The sequence below is a fragment of the Oncorhynchus masou genome, chromosome 30 (genome assembly GCF_036934945.1).
Source record: "Oncorhynchus masou masou isolate Uvic2021 chromosome 30, UVic_Omas_1.1, whole genome shotgun sequence".
NCBI classification, from domain to species: domain Eukaryota; kingdom Metazoa; phylum Chordata; class Actinopteri; order Salmoniformes; family Salmonidae; genus Oncorhynchus; species Oncorhynchus masou.
Genome location: NC_088241.1, coordinates 46,372,923 through 46,390,382, shown reverse-complemented (window position 1 = coordinate 46,390,382; position 17,460 = coordinate 46,372,923). Strand labels below are relative to the sequence as shown.

Genomic DNA, 17,460 nt, shown 5'->3' with positions numbered 1-17,460 from the left:
CCCTCCTCTCCCTCCCTCTCTGTCACTGTTTCTGTCACGCCCCTCGCTCTCCCTCCTCTCCCTCCCTCTCTGTCGCTGTTTCTGTCTCGCCCCTCGCTCTCCCTCCTCTCCCTCCCTCTCTGTCGCTGTTTCTGTCTCGTCCCTCGCTCTCCCTCCTCTCCCTCCCTCTCTGTCGCTGTTTCTGTCTCGCCCCTCGCTCTCCCTCCCTCTCTGTCGCTGTTTCTGTCTCGCCCCTCGATCTCCCTCCTCTCCCTCCCTCTCTGTCGCTGTTTCTGTCTCACCCCTCGCTCTCCCTCCTCTCCCTCCCTCTCTGTCGCTGTTTCTGTCTCGCCACTCGTTCTCCCGCTCACTCCCCGTCTCTCTCTCTCTCCCTCCCTCTCTGTCGCTGTCGCTCTCGTTCTCCCTCTCTCTCCCTCCTCTCCCTCCCTCTCTGTTGCTGTTTCTGTCTCGCCCCTCGCTCTCCCTCTCACTCCCCATCTCTCTCTCCCTCCTCTCCCTCCCTCTCTGTCGCTGTTTCTGTCTCGCCCCTCGCTCTCCCTCTCACTCCCCGTCTCTCTCTCTCTCCCTCCTCTCCCTCCCTCTCTGTTGCTGTTTCTGTCTCGCCCCTCGCTCTCCCTCTCACTCCCCGTCTCTCTCTCTCTCCCTCCTCTCCCTCCCTCTCTGTCGCTGTTTCTGTCTCGCCCCTCGCTCTCGTTCTCCCTCTCACTCCCTGTCTCTCTCCCTCTCCCTCCTCTCCCTCCCTCTCTGTCGCTGTTTCTGTCTCGCCCCTCGCTCCTGTTCTCCCTCTCACTCCCCGTCTCTCTCTCTCTCCCTCCTCTCCCTCCCTCTCTGTCGCTGTTTCTGTCTCACCCCTCGCTCTCGTTCTCCCTCTCACTCCCCGTCTCTCTCTCTCTCCCTCCTCTCCCTCCCTCGCTTGCCCTTTGACAAACCCATGATGAATTGAATGAGTAGAGAAATACAGAGCTACTGAAACAGCATTCATGGCAAAAGCAATGATACGCTTTTATTTTGTTAAGTTCGGAGCAGAAAGAGCGAGCGAGAGAGTACAGTACTGTACGTAAAGAGGTAGAGCAGAGAAAGGCACAGTAAACCACAGTCAGATCCATATGAATTGGTTTCTTGTCGAAGCAAAAGTTTATTCTGGTGAAATACTGTCGTCCCTCTCACTGTATGGGGGATAGGAGGTCGGAGTTACAACCCCGATAGAGGCCAGCACTGCCATGCAGAGCAATAAAACTCCTGTGTGTCGAGAGCCCTAGATCTAGTGGAAAAAACGAAGGACTCAGAGTCAGTCTGGTGAGCAAGAAACACAGTCAGACTGAGTCACGTGCATCCCCGGGAGCAGCCCTGCACTGTGGCATGTGCAGCTAGCCACGTCACCAATCAATTATGAAGAAAGGGCAGATTCAGTAGAGCTCCAGGTTCCTAATCACAGCTCCTGTTTATTTTGCTGCTGCTGTGTGAGAGAGCGAGAGAGAGAGAGAGAGAGAGAGAGAGAGAGAGAGAGAGAGGAGAGAGAGAGCGAGAGAGAGAGAGAGAGAGAGAGGAGAGAGAGAGGAGAGAGAGAGGAGAGAGAGAGAGAGATCTGTTTATTTACTTTCCCTTTCAACTACTTACACATTGTTACAACACTGTACAAAGCCAATAATATAACCTTTGAAATGTCTTTATTCTTGTACATTTTTGTGAGTGTAATGTTCACTACTGTTTCCCTTGTTTATTTCCCTTTTGTTTATTGTCTATTCCATTTGCTTTGGCAATGTAAACATGTGTTTCCCATGTCAATAAAGCCCTTTGAATTGAATTCAATTGAGATAGGGAGGGAGGGAGGGAGAGAGAGAGAGAGAGAGAGAGAGAGAGAGAGAGAGAGAGAGAGAGAGAGATAGAGAGAGGGGGGGCAGAGAGAGAGAGAGGGGCAGAGAGAGAGAGAGAGAGAGAGAGAGGGGGGGCAGAGAGAGAGAGAATAGAAAATGAGATGGTGATCATAAATCTCCTGTCTTCCCCACCCTCCCTTCCTCCCGACCTCCCTCCCTATCTCTTCTCTCTGTGCGAGAGGGTTAGCTTCCTCCCTGACTCATTTATAACAGTATGACCTCCAGTGTCTGTTTAGTAGGAGAGGACTGTAGTGGCAGAGAGAGGAGAGGAGAGGAGAGGAGAGGAGAGGAGAGGAGAGGAGAGAGAGGAGAGGAGAGGAGAGGAGAGGAGAGGAGAAAGGGGGAGATAGGGAAGGAGAGGAGCGGAGAGGAGAAAGGGGGAGAGTGGGAAGGAGAGGAGCGTAGAGGAGAAAGGGGGAGAGTGGGAAGGAGAGGAGAGGAGAGGAGAAAGGGGGAGAGTGGGAAGGAGAGGAGAGGAGAAAGGGAGAGAGAGGGAAGGAGAGGAGAAAGCGGGAGAGAGGGAAGGAGAGGAGCGGAGAGGAGAAAGGGGGAGAGTGGGAAGGAGAGGAGCGTAGAGGAGAAAGGGGGAGAGTGGGAAGGAGAGGAGAGGAGAAAGGGAGAGAGAGGGAAGGAGAGGAGAAAGGGGGAGAGAGGGAAGGAGAGGAGCGGAGAGGAGAAAGCGGGGAGAGAGGGAAGGAGAGGAGCGTAGAGGAGAAAGGGGGAGAGTGGGAAGGAGAGGAGAGGAGAAAGGGAGAGAGAGGGAAGGAGAGGAGAAAGGGGGAGAGAGGGAAGGAGAGGAGCGGAGAGGAGAAAGCGGGAGAGAGGGAAGGAGAGGAGCGGAGAGGAGAAAGGGGGAGAGTGGGAAGGAGAGGAGCGGAGAGGAGAAAGGGGGAGAGAGGGAAGGAGAGGAGCGGAGAGGAGAAAGGGGGAGAGAGGGAAGGAGAGGAGCGGAGAGGAGAAAGGGGGAGAGAGGGAAGGAGAGGAGCGGAGAGGAGAAAGGGGGAGAGAGGGAAGGAGAGGAGTGGAGAGGAGAAAGGTGGAGAGAGGGAAGGAGAGGAGTGGATAGGAGAAAGGTGGAGAGAGGGAAGGAGAGGAGCGGAGAGGAGAAAGGTGGAGAGATGGAAGGAGAGGAGCGGAGAGGAGAAAGGGGGAAAGAGGGAAGGAGAGGAGGAAGAGGGAAGGAGAGGAGTGGAGAGGAGAAAGGGAGAGAGTGGGAAGGAGAGGAGTGGAGAGGAGAAAGGGGGAGAGAGGGAAGGAGCGGAGAGGAGAAAGGGGGAGATTGGGAAGGAGAGGAGCGGAGGAAGAGGGAAGGAGAGGAGCGGAGAGGAGAAAGAGGGAAGGAGAGGAGTGGAGAGGAGAAAGGGAGAGAGAGGGAAGGAGAGGAGCGGAGAGGAGAAAGAGGGAAGGAGAGGAGTGGAGAGGAGAAAGGGAGAGAGAGGGAAGGAGAGGAGCGGAGAGGAGAAAGAGGGAAGGAGAGGAGTGGAGAGGAGAAAGGGGGTGAGAGGGAAGGAGACGAGTGGAGAGGAGAAAGGGGAGAGAGGGAAGGAGAGGAGCGGATAGGAGAAAGAGGGAAGGAGAGTAGTGGAGAGGAGAAAGGGAGAGAGAGGGAAGGAGAGGAGTGGAGAGGAGAAAGGGGGAAAGAGGGAAGGAGAGGAGAAAGAGGGAAGGAGAGGAGTGGAGAGGAGAAAGGGAGAGAGAGGGAAGGAGAGGAGAAAGGGGGAAAGAGGGAAGAAGAGGAGCGGAGAGGAGAAAGGGAGAGAGAGGGAAGCAGAGGAGCAGAGCGGAGGAAGGGAGAGAGAGGGAAGCAGAGGAGCGGAGAGGAGAAAGGGGGAAAGAGGGAAGGAGAGGAGCGGAGAGGAGAAAGGGAGAGAGAGGGAAGCAGAGGAGCGGAGAGGAGAAAGGGAGAGAGAGGGAAGCAGAGGAGCGGAGAGGAGAAAGGGAGAGAGAGGGAAGGAGAGGAGTGGAGAGGAGAAAGGGGGAAAGAGGGAAGGAGAGGAGAAAGGGGGCGAGAAGGAAGGAGAGGAGCGGAGAGGAGAAAGGGAGAGAGAGAGAAGCAGAGTAGCGGAGAGGAGAGAGGGGGAGAGAGGGAAGGAGAGGAGCGGAGAGGAGGAAGGGAGAGAGAGGGAAAGGATGGGAGATTGCTGAGAGGAGAGGTGAGAAGGGGGATGAGATGGTAGGAGAGGAAAGGATGGGAGATTGCTGAGAGGAGAGGTGAAAAGGGGGATGAGATGGTAGGAGAGGAAAGGATGGGAGATTGCTGAGAGGAGAGGTGAGAAGGGGGATGAGATGGTAGGAGAGGAAAGGATGGGAGATTGCTGAGAGGAGAGGTGAGAAGGGGGATGAGATTGGAAAGGGGGAGAGATGAAAGGGAGACATGGGGAGGAAAGTAGAGCTCCAGCAGATTTTCACAATGCCACTGTCTGTTGGTCACGCGGGATGTTTTGCAAGGAGGAATGGGAAAAAATGTCAGTCTCTCGATGTGCAAAACTGATAGACATACCCCAAGCGACTTACAGCTGTAATCACAGCAAAAGGTGGCGCTACAATGTATTAACTTAAGGGGGCTGAATAATTTTGCACGCCCAATTTTTCAGTTTTTGATTTGTTAAAAAAGTTTGAAATATCCAAGAAATGTCGTTCCACTTCATGATTGTGTCCCACTTGTTGTTGATTCTTCACAAAAAAATACAGTTTTATATCTTTATGTTTGAAGCCTGAAATGTGGCAAAAGGTCGCAAAGTTCAAGGGGGCCGAATACTTTCGCAAGGCACTGTATATATATATATATTTTTTTTTACAGTTTACAGTTGCCAATCGGGCATTGAGATGTTGTGACAAAGGCGGGAGAATAATACGACAGAAAGAAGAATTCCATCAAAAACCACTTCGCTGTCACACCCCTAATAAAATCTATCAATGGAGATGTGTTCCAAAAGTTCTATCGCTTGATAAGAAATGTGTCTTCTCCAAAAAAGTGTGTTTTTCATGGCCCTAAGCTCCCATATATATAGTGAAGCTAGCTCTTCTGCTCAAAAGAGTGTGTGTAAAAAAAAACAGGAAGTAACCACTGAACAATACTGGAACCGCTTGAAAACAAAAGTATTATGGAAGATGTAAGCAGGAACAGGAAGACCAAAATTGGGCATACATTTTGTAGGAAGAGGTAGTCCATATATGGGCGAGATCAAAGAATCTCTGGTTGCTACTCAATTCAATCAGACCTGCTTTAGCCAAAATCCGCATGGCGGTGGTTTTGGTGATGTTGAAGATGGACATGCGTTAGAGCTGTCAAATCCACAAGTGACTCCCGGCATTACACCTAAAGCAGACATTGCCATTGGCTGCACATTAACAGAAATCCCATGCAGCCTTGTTTACGAGTTCTAACACTGGAATGAGAGATGTAATCTAACCTCTATTAGGATGATAGAAACCCTCATTATTTTATTTAATCATTTTTCTATTTGAGCGGCGTTCTTTCTGTATAGCCTCCACTTTCTCGTTCTGACTCATTAACAGAGTGGGACCGGTGTGGGACGGGTGTGGGACGGGTGTGGGACGGGTGTGGCTTTGTGACAATGATCAAGAGCAGCTGCTCACTGATTAAACGGCTTCAATGAAGTTCCACCTCCGACATGGCCAAAACATCCGCTATGTGTCTGCTATTGCTGGTTAACGCTGGATCTGATTGAATCCAGGCCTATGTTGATTCCCAACTTTCACCTTAGCAACAGTGCTAAGAACGAGACAGCGCAAGCTGCAAATGTCCCTGGAATCTGGCAGTAGATAGTGACAGGAGAGCAAACAACAGTGGATAAAAGACTGGAACTATTCAAATATCAACAGCCAGTGTGAGACAGACTGTACAGATACAAACGGAGACAAATTGAGAGATTATAGTGAGACATTTGAGAAATGATGCTGGTGGTGTGTGTGACTGTTGTCCTGGGTCTTCTCTCAGTGGGCGGCTCCCAGGTGGCCCCTTCAACCTCTGCGGATCTCCTGAGTTCACTGGAGCAGCACAGCCTCAATCAGACTCTGGGTAACTCTGTGTCTGAGAGTTCAAAGCGTCCTTCTTGGGAGTTAATCCCTGTTGGTAACCAGAACAATCCACTTGACATCACCCAGTTCCATGACCTAAGAGGAACACGCTTCAGGATGCTCTCTAACTTGTCTCGCAAGCTTCACTGCTCGAACCCCTAATAATAATTAACGCCAAAAATAACAATGGGGTTTCCTGTAGCTTCTGTTACAATTGTTACAGGAAAAAGATGTAACCGTTTCTAAATACCAGGGTCAACAGAATCATCGCATTTCTCGTTCCATGATGGGCATATGGACACATGGCAACGTCCGCTCACTGATTTGCTGCAAAATAAAATAAAGCTTTGTTTCAAGGCGGTCTCAACTCTGTCCTCAGTTGGTCCACATGGGCCAGCTCAGGGGAACCACTTCCAATTATATCATCAGTCTCTCAGTGTCTCTCTCTCCCTTTCTCTCTCTCTCTCTGTTCACTTCTTTCTCTTTCTGTTCTGCTCTCTCTTTCTGTGTCTCTCTGTCTCTGCCGTTTCTGCATTTTCTGTGCCGTTGTTCAGGGAATGAATGGATGGATGGATAGAGGGGGAGGGAGAGAGTAGAAGGGAAACTTGTGCAGTGGGGACACTGTCTACTAGGATTGTCTATCCTCTTCACCTCTCCTCTCTTCTCTTCACCTCTCTTCACCTCACCGGTCCTCTTTTCTCCTCACCTCTCTTCTCCTCACCTCTCCTCTCTTCTCCTCATCTCTCGTCACCTCACCTCTCCTCTCTTCTCCTCGCCTCTCTTCTCCTCACCTCTCTTCTCCTCGCCTCGCTTCTCCTCACCTCTCTTCTCCTCGCCTCGCTTCTCCTCACCTCTCTTCTCCTCACCTCTCTTCTCCTCACCTCACCTCTCTTCTCCTCACCTCTCCTCTCTTCTCCTCACCTCTTCTCCTCACCTCTCCTCTCTTCTCCTCACCTCTCTTCTCCTCACCTCTCCTCTCTTCTCCTCACCTCTCTTCTCCTCACCTCGCCTCTCTTCTCCTCACCTCACCTCTCTTCTCCTCACCTCTCCTCTCTTCTCCTCACCACTCTTCTCTTCTACTCACCTCTCCTCTTCTCTCCTCTCCTCTCTCCTCTTTTGCTCTCCATCAGGGAAATAGATTGGAGAAGACATCTCGCGCTCTTCATTTGCATAGCAATATGCCCCAATTTCCCAAGTGATTCTTAAACCATTGGACTCTCTCTCTTCTCGTTCTCTCTCTCTCTATCATTATTTATCTCATTCACCCTCATTATATTCTTGCATACATCTTTTCTGTGATTGTTAGCATTTTGCTCACATTTTCATTTTTGATGTCAGCTAAACCATAACAGTCATTTACATAACAAACTACAGCTGGAACCATTTTTTACATTGCCTATTATAGCACTGTGAGACACGACCCACTGGGCACAGACGTCAATTCCACTTCTATTCCACTTTGGTTCAAAATAATTTCATTGAAATGTAGAAACCATGTTGATTCAACCAGAGTGTGCCCAGTGGGTACTATATATTATTTTATACTGCCATCTATTTTATTTGCTGTATACACAAATCCAGACCCAGTCATGTGTGTGTTTGTCTATAGAAGCATACTTATTGAGAGAGCACATCTGGACTGGTACTGGATCTGCATGTCCTGGTACACATTCCTCTGTAGATAAGGGCTTCAAGTCAATGAGAACAGAATGAATCAACTCTCCTCCTTGTAACCATGCCGGGTGCTTCAGAAAGAGTGAGAGTGAGGGGGAGAGGAATAGGGAGGGAGAGAGAGGGAGACGGTAGGAGGGAGAGAGGGAGGGAGGGAGAGAGAGAGCGATATACAGGGGAGAGAAGAGAGGGGGGAGACAAAAAGAGAAAGAGAGAGGGAGACGGTAGGAGGGAGAGAGATAGACAGCGGAAGAGAGAGAGAAAGAGAGAGACTAATTGATCATGTGGCTTTCCGACTGTTCTCTATTCATTCTGTGTTTTCTGGTTCCTGTCCTCTGTCCCAGTTAGTGAATGGATCTAAATCTACGCTCCAAAAGGCATCATATTCCCTATGTAGTGCACTATATAGGGAATAGGGTGTCATTTGGGACGTACACTCTGCCTGGGACACGGATGGTTGCCACTGGAGCCTTCTGGGGTCAGAGTTCAACCCAGCGTAAAATCACCGGCTTACCCACATAATTACAAAGGGGACCAGTGCTTCCCATGCTCTCACAGAGGGAAGACACTCCAGTTTCTTTTGATCTGTGTGTGTGTGTGTGTGTGTGTGTGTGTGTGTGTGTGTGTGTGTGTGTGTGTGTGTGTGTGTGTGTGTGTGTGTGTGTGTGTGTGTGTGTGTGTGTGTGTGTGTGTGTGTGTGTGTGTGTGTGTGTGTGTGTGTGTGTATTAAGACCATAATGGTTCCCATCAGTGGTAGTGGTTGTTTTTACTGCGTCATCCTTTCATTTGGGGATTCAATGGTGGATCACACACACTCTCTGTCGCTGCCACACACACTCTCTGATCCTGCCGACCCTGCTTTGACCCTACTCTGATCCTGGTCGCCTCTCACACAGATATCACTCATCTCTTTCTGTTTGTGCATATTTAGCGATTGTGGGCTTCTTGGGTGTGTAGTAAACCTCGAAGAAAAGTTTCAGCATAAATTGCGCTGCAGATTATAATTACATCCTGACCATTTGAAGTATGCATTTTCTCATAGGGATTGTATGTGTGCGAAAGGCAGATGTCACCCTTAGTGCTCTGATCTGATTTCACACTACACATGTCTCACACACATCTCTCTCTCTCTCTCTCTCTCTCTCTCTCTCTCTCTCTCTCTCTCTTTCTCTCTCTCTTTCTCTAGGTAATGATCTGTTCCTAGTGGCAGTCCATGAGCTGGGCCATGCCCTTGGTTTGGAACACTCCAACGATCCCACAGCCATCATGGCCCCCTTCTACCAGTACATGGACACAGAGAACTTCAAGCTGCCCCACGACGACCTCCAGGGCATCCAGAAGATCTATGGTAGGCTAGCCTTCCTCTCGTTTAATACAACCATCTGCTTATATCATCAGTGTGCTGCCGGAGGGAGGGAGGGGCAGACCTGGGTACACCATCAAACCTCTCCCCTTCCTTCTTTTACTGTTCTTCCTCCTCCACCCTTTCCTTGTCATTTTGGTCTTCAAGGGTAGCGGGCAGGACTCTTATAAAGTGGATGGGTCTTAACCTTTTCCCCTCTTCCTCCTCTTAAAATCAAGGTTGTATTGGAGAGATGTGTGTGTGTGCGTAGCAACATGGGGGTTTACCGTCATAAGGGATAGCATCGAGCGCAGACTCTGTTTCTGTTTATGGTGTGTGGTTTATCTCTCCATCATTCTCGCTATCATTATATAATTGCAAAGTGCTTTGCCCCCACTAATCCAGGGTCTATTTCAAGAGATTTAATTCAGTCAATGAATACAATCCCTGTGGTCCTCCCAGGAAGCAGCTGATCAGTTCACTGTACTGACTGACTGGGATGATGATGATGATGATGATGATGATGATGATGATGATACCTAGTGTAGTACTGTTATCTGCTGATCCTATGGGCCTACAATCCCTGGGGATGATTGCCTACGGTCATGTGTTCATCCATGTATTCATTTGTTGGTTAGTTTGTCCGTTCAGTCATTCATTTGTTTTTTGTTCATTCAGTCATTCACTCATTCACTCACTCACTAATGCATTTATTCACCCTCTCTTTTTCTATTTCCTAAAGCTGTCACCTCTGTGTAATAGTCCTATCACTGTTGTTGGCCCCAGCCTTGTTATCCGGCTGCATGATTGGCACCGGTCCTGTCCAAATGGGATTAATGATAATTGAATAACCCACAGCTATGGACAGACATCCATTGTAGAATTTCAGCTGTTTATTTATATAAGCTAAATAAGTACACCAACACTGAACCCAAGCCGCTTAACATTCAATAACACTACTGGACTAATAATGTCAAAGAATCACAGCCAATTCATTTATTAAGAACAAAGTGAGAGTTGAGTCTGTTTGGATAGCAGGGCTGAGTCCCAAATGGCACCCTATTCCCTGTGAAGTGCACTTCTTTTGACCCAGATGCACTATATCGGGAATAGGGTGTAATTTGTGATGCAGGCTAGGTCTCGTCTCCTTTTAATGGCTTTAGTCTAGCTAGGTTAACATTGGACTGTAATTGATGTGTTAATGATGACAGTGTGTCACGCTGTGTTCCTCTGTTCTTTCTTCCCAATCTAAATGACTATTACATTTGCTAAGCCAATTGCACCACCTCTCTGTAACAGGTGGTTTAGGGAGGATTAAAGTCGAGTGTTTTGGTGGAACCCTGCGACACAAAGCTCCGCGGAGATTAACTCATGCGTGTCTGTGTCCTGTGTCCGTCGGCTATTGCGTTAGGACCAAAAGTTTCAGATACCCTTAGGTCCGCATCTCAGATGGCAGCCTATTCCCTATGCACTACTACTTCATAGAGCCCTATGGACATAACGTAGAGAATAGGCTGCGTAGACCCCACCCCACCTTCTAGCTCTGAGTCTACGGAGAGCTACGCTATTGAGGAAAAATGTACTTTCTTTGCCTGTGATATGTGGTTGTCCCACCAAATATGTGGTTGTCCCACCTACTGTAGTCCTTTGAGTGTTTTTGTTCATTTGTTTGTTTGTTTAGTAATATTGTTGATGTTGTTTTCATTCAGGTCCACCAGATAAGGTACCCCAGCCGACCAAGCCTTTACCAACAGCCCCCCCACACCGCTCGCAACCCCCCTCGGACCCTCGCAAGCCTGACAGGCAGACGCGACCCCCCAGGGTACCTACGGGGGACAAGCCCAGCCAGCCCAACGCCAAGCCTAACATCTGTGATGGGGGCTTCAACACCCTGGCCATTCTGAGACGAGAGATGTTCGTGTTCAAGGTGGGAATTCACTGTGTTTGACCATCCACCACTAAAATAACTACCTGAGTGGCAATTACCTTTGGCCATGTGAGAGTTTACAACAACAAGAAAAACAACAACTTCATGATTGCATACAACAAACATACCACATATGACCAACACAGCAAATTCACAGCAAGATAGCACAACATCAACATGTCATGTTCCTGGGTGTGTGTGTGCATGCATACTTGTGTGTGTATCCAGCTCAAAGGACCAGGGCCCACTTGCATAAAACACCTTCAGTTCATTTTCCCCTTATATCTTCCCTTAAAGTTTCCTTAACTTTCAGTCAGTTGCACACAACATTTTAATGTGAATTTCCCCCTGAAATGAAGTGAAAAATTGAAGTGTGCCCATGAGGTCCCTTAAATGCTTCATTCAGTATGGATATCAATTTAAACAGCATTTGTGGAGATGAATGTTGCTTTCATCTGCTCTGGTTACAAAAGAGAAATGTCAACCAACCAACTTAGCTACTTAGGTAAACAATGGAAGGTGTACAGTCCATGGCTATAAAGCTAGCTGGCTAGTTAACTATAGCTACTCTGTGAGCTTGCTTGACGTACTACAAAGTGGTATAATGTATTTTGAGAAAAAAGTAACTACAAGAAATGTGGTTTATTATCTTCTGAAGCAATATGGTTATCCTATCTTGATTGTAGAAGTTATTTTTTTGTTATCTTACAAAATGAAAGCAACCTTTTTAATGATACATTTTTGTACTTAATATTTTGAATATAAAGCTACAATCATCACGCACTCTCAAAAACCATTCCCATTATTATAATATTTCCCAGCATGCTCTATTTCAGGGTGATGTTTAGATTTTTTTTGTTTCAATATGTGTGTTTTTGCATGCACATTAATCGATTGATTGATCTCATGCTACACAAAGATAAATTGCATACATAGTAGTTGCAGCCGTTATTGAAATGGTTGTTTCCATTTTAGATAGTTTAGGTTGTCTCATTTATCAATTTTCCCTACCTTGGCAGTCATTCTAAATGCAGGTTACAGGTGAATAACTCTGGCTGGATTCCAATAAGAATTACTATCACTTTGCAAGCAGCATAATGTGACTCGTCCGATGTGGCCAGGAAACCAGGAGTTTCAGACCACTGTTTTGGGATAAAACTAGACTCAAAATATGGTTTTATATGTAATGTAGCGAAACTGATCTGTTAGTAGTTAGATTTATTGCATCCGTTCGTTTTTGCATGCACAAAACAGACACCCTGGGAAATATTCAAATAAGTTTTTACACCCTGCAGTGTTAAAACAACACCTAAAACCTGTTTAAGACGTACATTTTTGCCCCTTAGAAAGAGAAAAAAGGCAACCACAAAAAAAGGGAAAGGTTTACCTTTTCCAAATGTATGCTTCTGTGGACCACATATAGTAAGGTACTATCTCATCCCCTAAGGTACACTATTGGCTCTTTTAAGGTACGAACTGCAAGGGTACAGTTATATATCTATAACTAAAGATACAAACCACTACCTTACAGGATACCACGACAGTGACAAGCGTTTATACCCCTTTAAGAACAAATATATACCTTTACTTCGGAGAGTGTGCTTTCAGTTAGTCGGGTCTCAGAGTCGAACTAATGGAAAGGCTCTGTGTGGGAGGGCTTCATATATGTGCCTAATATGTACTAATGTAGCAGATAACTGAAGCACTCTGGGTAGTGTGTATACATACCCCTAGTTATATATAGCTACAGAGTAGTCAGTGGTTTGTGTTGGTCAGGAGATTTCCATCGTTATCATCATTGAAACTCAAGGGGACATATGTACTGCACTGTAGCTCATGTAATTAGCATTTTAACATCTCTAAAATGTAACTCTCTTCCACATTCATCTTCTTGAGAGGAATTTAACAGACTGCACTGTAGGATAGTCTACATATAGCACTTTATAGTGATTATGTAAGTTACTGAGTGACTCACACATTCTAAATGTGAGGTCTGTACGCTATGGCAGGGATGCGTTCCAAATGACACCCTATTTCCTATATAGTGCAATACGTCTGTCAAGAGCCCTGGTCAAAAAGTATTGCCGTAAATAGGAAGTAGAGTGCCATTTGGGACGCGAGCCCAGGACTTGTTTGAATATCTATTAGCTTACATAGAAATAACATCTAGTCCAGATGGAATATGGTTTTCTCTTCCCAAACAAACCCCACAGTAGTAACCTCATCTCAGTTTACCCAGAACAAAAATGGTGCATAATTTGGTTTATGTTTACGTGGTCTGTCCACGAGAGATTATCCAGTAACAAACCCCACAGTAGCTTTCTGTCCAGTAACAAACCCCACAGTAGCTTTCTGTCCAGTAACAAACCCCACAGTAGCTTTCTGTCCAGTAACAAACCCCACAGTAGCTTTCTGTCCAGTAACAAACCCCACAGTAGCTTTCTGTCCAGTAACAAACCCCACAGTAGCTTTCTGTCCAGTATCAAACCCCACAGTAGCTTTCTGTCCAGTTTAACACAGAGTCGTGATGTGTCTATGCTTATGTATCCTCATCCGGAGACTCAGAGTCTCCGAGTACAAGGCCCTGGCAGCTCACAGTCAGCTAATGCACGCCTGCACACACATATACATATGCACACACACAGGAGGAAAGGGGAAAGCCCTCCAGGCAACACAAAGATCAACTATGTTCTCCACCAAAGAGAAAGAGAAAGAGAGAGAGCGGCTGTTCTTTTGTGTGTATTTTTCAGGGGTTATAAATAGCTAGTATTCATTGGTTAAGTAGGCTAAAACACGTGGAACTCACTGGGGAAATACCCCTCTCATAGAATATTGCCAAACACACTTACACTGTGGTTTGGTTTATTTCATTTGAACAGTGATTCTACTTGTCTACTCGGCTTTCCAAAAAACAGTAACAGCCATTGCAGATTTGTCTCTTCTCCTGTCTCAGTCCACTGTACTTAATCATGGAGACAAGGCACATGGACAAATGTACAATATTTGTGTGTAGGAAAAACCTTCAGGCCAACAGTCTCAGTGACCTGTGTCTCCATGGAAATGTCTGCCTAAGAACCCCTCTCACATGGTTTCTCCCTCCTCTCCCCTGGCAAAAGTTGGCGTGGAACGACCCGGCTTTGGTGATAGTCAGTAGTGGAGAGAGACATGAGATTTCAAGACAGAGCTAAGAAAGACAGATAGTATGTCAAATAGTGTCCCATAGGGCTCTTGACCAAAGTAGTGCACTATATAGGGAATAGGGTGCTATTTGGGCGTACACAAAGGAACACAGGAAGTCCCAGTCTGATTGTTTATGAGTTTGGCACCTCAGCTCAGGGGTGGATGGATAGATTTCCACAATAACGACTCTGTGGATATGAATCAAAACACTGGCCAACTACTCATGATTCAGGCCATGGACAGAGGTCATATTTAACTTGCAGATCAAAGAGAGCATTGACCCGTTTTATTTATTGGTTTGGTTTAGTGGTATTTTCCTCCAATCTATTAACTCCAGAAAGAGTTGGTTTCAAGGGCTGTTGTACTATTGTTTTTTTTTGTTTTTTTAAGCTGTCAATGAGCATATTTAACGAAGCTAAAAATGAAAATAAATCACATTCCCTGTTCTAACCATCATCATTATCTCCTCTCATGAAGAGACAACACAAAATCACCTATTATGCAACTTCCTTTATGTATATGAATTGTGTTTCTAAGTTGTTTTTTACACTATGCGTTTGAGCTCATTGTAATTATAGTGTGTGGCTTGAATCCGGTTTTCAAGAGAAGCTCTCAGCTTGTCCATCATCTGCAACAAAAGCACAATGCATGTTTTCTCCCAAATCCAAATGTGCTCCGGTCAAGACACATCTAAGCTAGGTATTATGAGAGAGAGAGAGAGAGAGAGAGAGAGAGGGTGTGGGGGATTCTATTAGCATCACTTAACCAGCAGCAGGGGAGATGAAGAGGAAGTTAGTGCTACTCTCTGACTGGCTCACAGCTACTCAGAGCCAATCACAATCCCTCCCACACACATCAGACAGGAAGCAGGACGCTGAGAGTATGGATGTTCTGTTCGGGGTAACTGAGGTTGTCATGGTGGAGACCGACTGGTTAAGAGTGGGTGATTAACAACAGAGGGAGGTTGGGAGGGAGGGATACGTAAGTAGATAAAATACATGATGTGTAGAGATAAACAGTTTCCTGAACAAATACGTTCTCTCATTGAATAGCAATTTGGAAGGATGTTTACTACTCATACTTAGGGCTGTATTCTGCAATGTACATGAATTGTCTCCAGTAACAAGTAGAGTTGGAATCTTCATTAGTCTGTGCCTGTGGTATTTCCTCTGAAGCAGGTCTGTGTGCAGAGTGACTGTCTGTCTGGTTGATGGGTCACTGAGGAGTGAGGGAGGGAGTACGAGCGAGCTTTGGCTATTTTGGCTCACCTCGTCCTCCAGTTGATTGTGTTGGAAGACACGCTGTCACTACCTGCCAAGTCATTTAAAGATGAAATCTCCTCAGCCCTGAAAGACTGAAACACAGGTGGTCCCATAATGGGAAATAGGACTAGAGAGGATGGTGTGGTAGACCTACAATCGTTTCAGCTGTAAGTTATATGAAACATTGAAGGAATATCATATGCTTCCATCAAACATCAAGAGACCCCTTGAGGGAGTATCTCTCATCATAACTACAGTTGCAGTCTCAAACTCTGGGGCCTCTTCCGTACCGCCCCTGTCTATCTGACGTACCACAGTGATGTATAACGGAGACTTTCGGCATTCAGACGGACTCACCTTTCCTCCTCTCCGCTCTGCTTTCAACAGGAAGAGGAGGGAACGGATGAAAGGAAAACACATGCTGTTCAGTAGCTTTCCAGTGTCCTTGACGGAGCTCAGATCCAATGGTAAAACCATACAGCCAAGTCTGGATTTACAGTTATTACGATCCTGCCGTCTTCAGCGGTGGAGAGGAGGGGTTGAAGAGGGTCGGCAAGGTTTTAAGAGAGAACAGTCAATTGTACAGACATGACATGTTGCGTCCAGCAATCACCACCACATGATACCGTACATGCCCCAAAGAATTGCTCACTTCCTTATGCTACCCCTTGCCTCCCACCCACCTCCTCCTACCCCCCTCCTCTCCCGTGCCCCTGCGTACAGGGATTGAGGGACACATTCTCATGCGAGAGCCCGATTTATACCAGAGCAGCAGAGAGACACTTCCTTCCTGTCCTGAATGTGTGAACAGATTTAGTGCTGGACTGGCTGGTCAAACTAGGATGCAGTGGCAGAGCAGGAAGATTCATCCCTCAATCCCTCCACCTTTCAGTCTCCATCTCTTTGACTGTGACTACACCTTTTGTTTGGTAAATGGGGGTTGTTTCTCTTGTTCTCTCTCTTTCTCGCCTCCCACCCTCTTTTCCCTCCTTCCCTCCTTCTCCGCCCCTCTCCTCACTGCTCCCCACTGCGTCCCCTCCTCTCTCCTCTTTGGTTGGGCTTGAAGAGAAGAGCGCGCCGTCACTTAACTAGGTGTCTTTCACTCATCCATCCCCACCCATGTTTCTCCATTCTTCCCTTCCTCCTTGTCTTAACTGGAGTAGTGTCTCTACTGCCTGACTTCCCCTCTCTGAGGCGGTAGGTAGCCTAGCATTTGAAGAACGTTGTGCCAGTAACCGACAAGTCGCCGGTTTGAATCCCCGAGCCGACTAGGCGAAGAATCTGTCGGTTGTGCCCTTGAGCAAGGCTCTTAACCCTCATTGCTCCTGTAAGTCGCTCTGGATCAGAGCGCCTGTTAAATGACTCTGATGTATACGTACGTGTGCGTTGATGTACGAGGTCTACTAGGAGGTGTGTATTATCTGTGCTTATCCCTCTGAGGCGAACCCAGACCCTGGCTTCTTTCATCTCCACTCGTTTCTCCCCACTGTCCTCTCACCTTAACACACACGCACATCAGATCAGCCCCACTTGGCTTGTTTAGCCTCTGCTGACCTCATTGTTGACCTCTGTCACGTTCAGTCTTTCAGGGATGCCCCGATGCAGATTTATGGCTGTTCTGTGGTTAGGTGCTCTTCCTTACAGCACTTTTAATGCAGGTCATTCATTGGATGTCAGTTGTTGACTACATGCATACCTGCAGTGATATTTGCACTACATTGAGGAACATCTGTGAACTCAAACATTCCGTGTTAAGAGTTTTTTATTTTCTTGTTGTCCTTTTTTGACAGCAGTACCTCTGTCTAAATGCATCATCAGTTTTGCAAGGTAGCAATACCTTGAGTCTGTTTGTCTGCATTTGTAACAGGTTTTCGCAAACAAAGCAGAAATGAAACAGAGCCATAATCTTCTGTTACAGAGGTTATAGTAGTTATTTTGATTAGTTTGGACATTTGGGTAATTCCAAGTTGGCTCACTGTCCATATTTTCAGAGCAGGAGAAAGAGGGAGATTGGAACATTTTGTCTTCTACAGAGTCGAAAGGAATCAAATAGCTCCGATTTCACAGTTTGATCTGTTTTCAATTACCGGGCTGAGTCCCATACTGAAGAAAACGCTGAACAATTGAAATCAATCAGGGCTTAGTGTAGAGTGGAGGGGCCAT

General features: G+C 46.9%; 1 protein-coding gene across 4 annotated transcripts in view; it reads left to right on the top strand.

The window, feature by feature from the left end:
* Positions 1–17,460, top strand: part of LOC135522661 (matrix metalloproteinase-16-like) — an 89,589-nt gene that overhangs the window by 51,216 nt on the left and 20,913 nt on the right. For all 4 annotated transcript variants that reach the window (XM_064949136.1, XM_064949138.1, XM_064949137.1 and 1 more), the window contains 2 exons: positions 8,773–8,934; positions 10,638–10,855. In XM_064949136.1, coding sequence (XP_064805208.1) covers positions 8,773–8,934; positions 10,638–10,855 — 380 coding nt within the window. The remainder of the gene's footprint in view (positions 1–8,772; positions 8,935–10,637; positions 10,856–17,460) is intronic.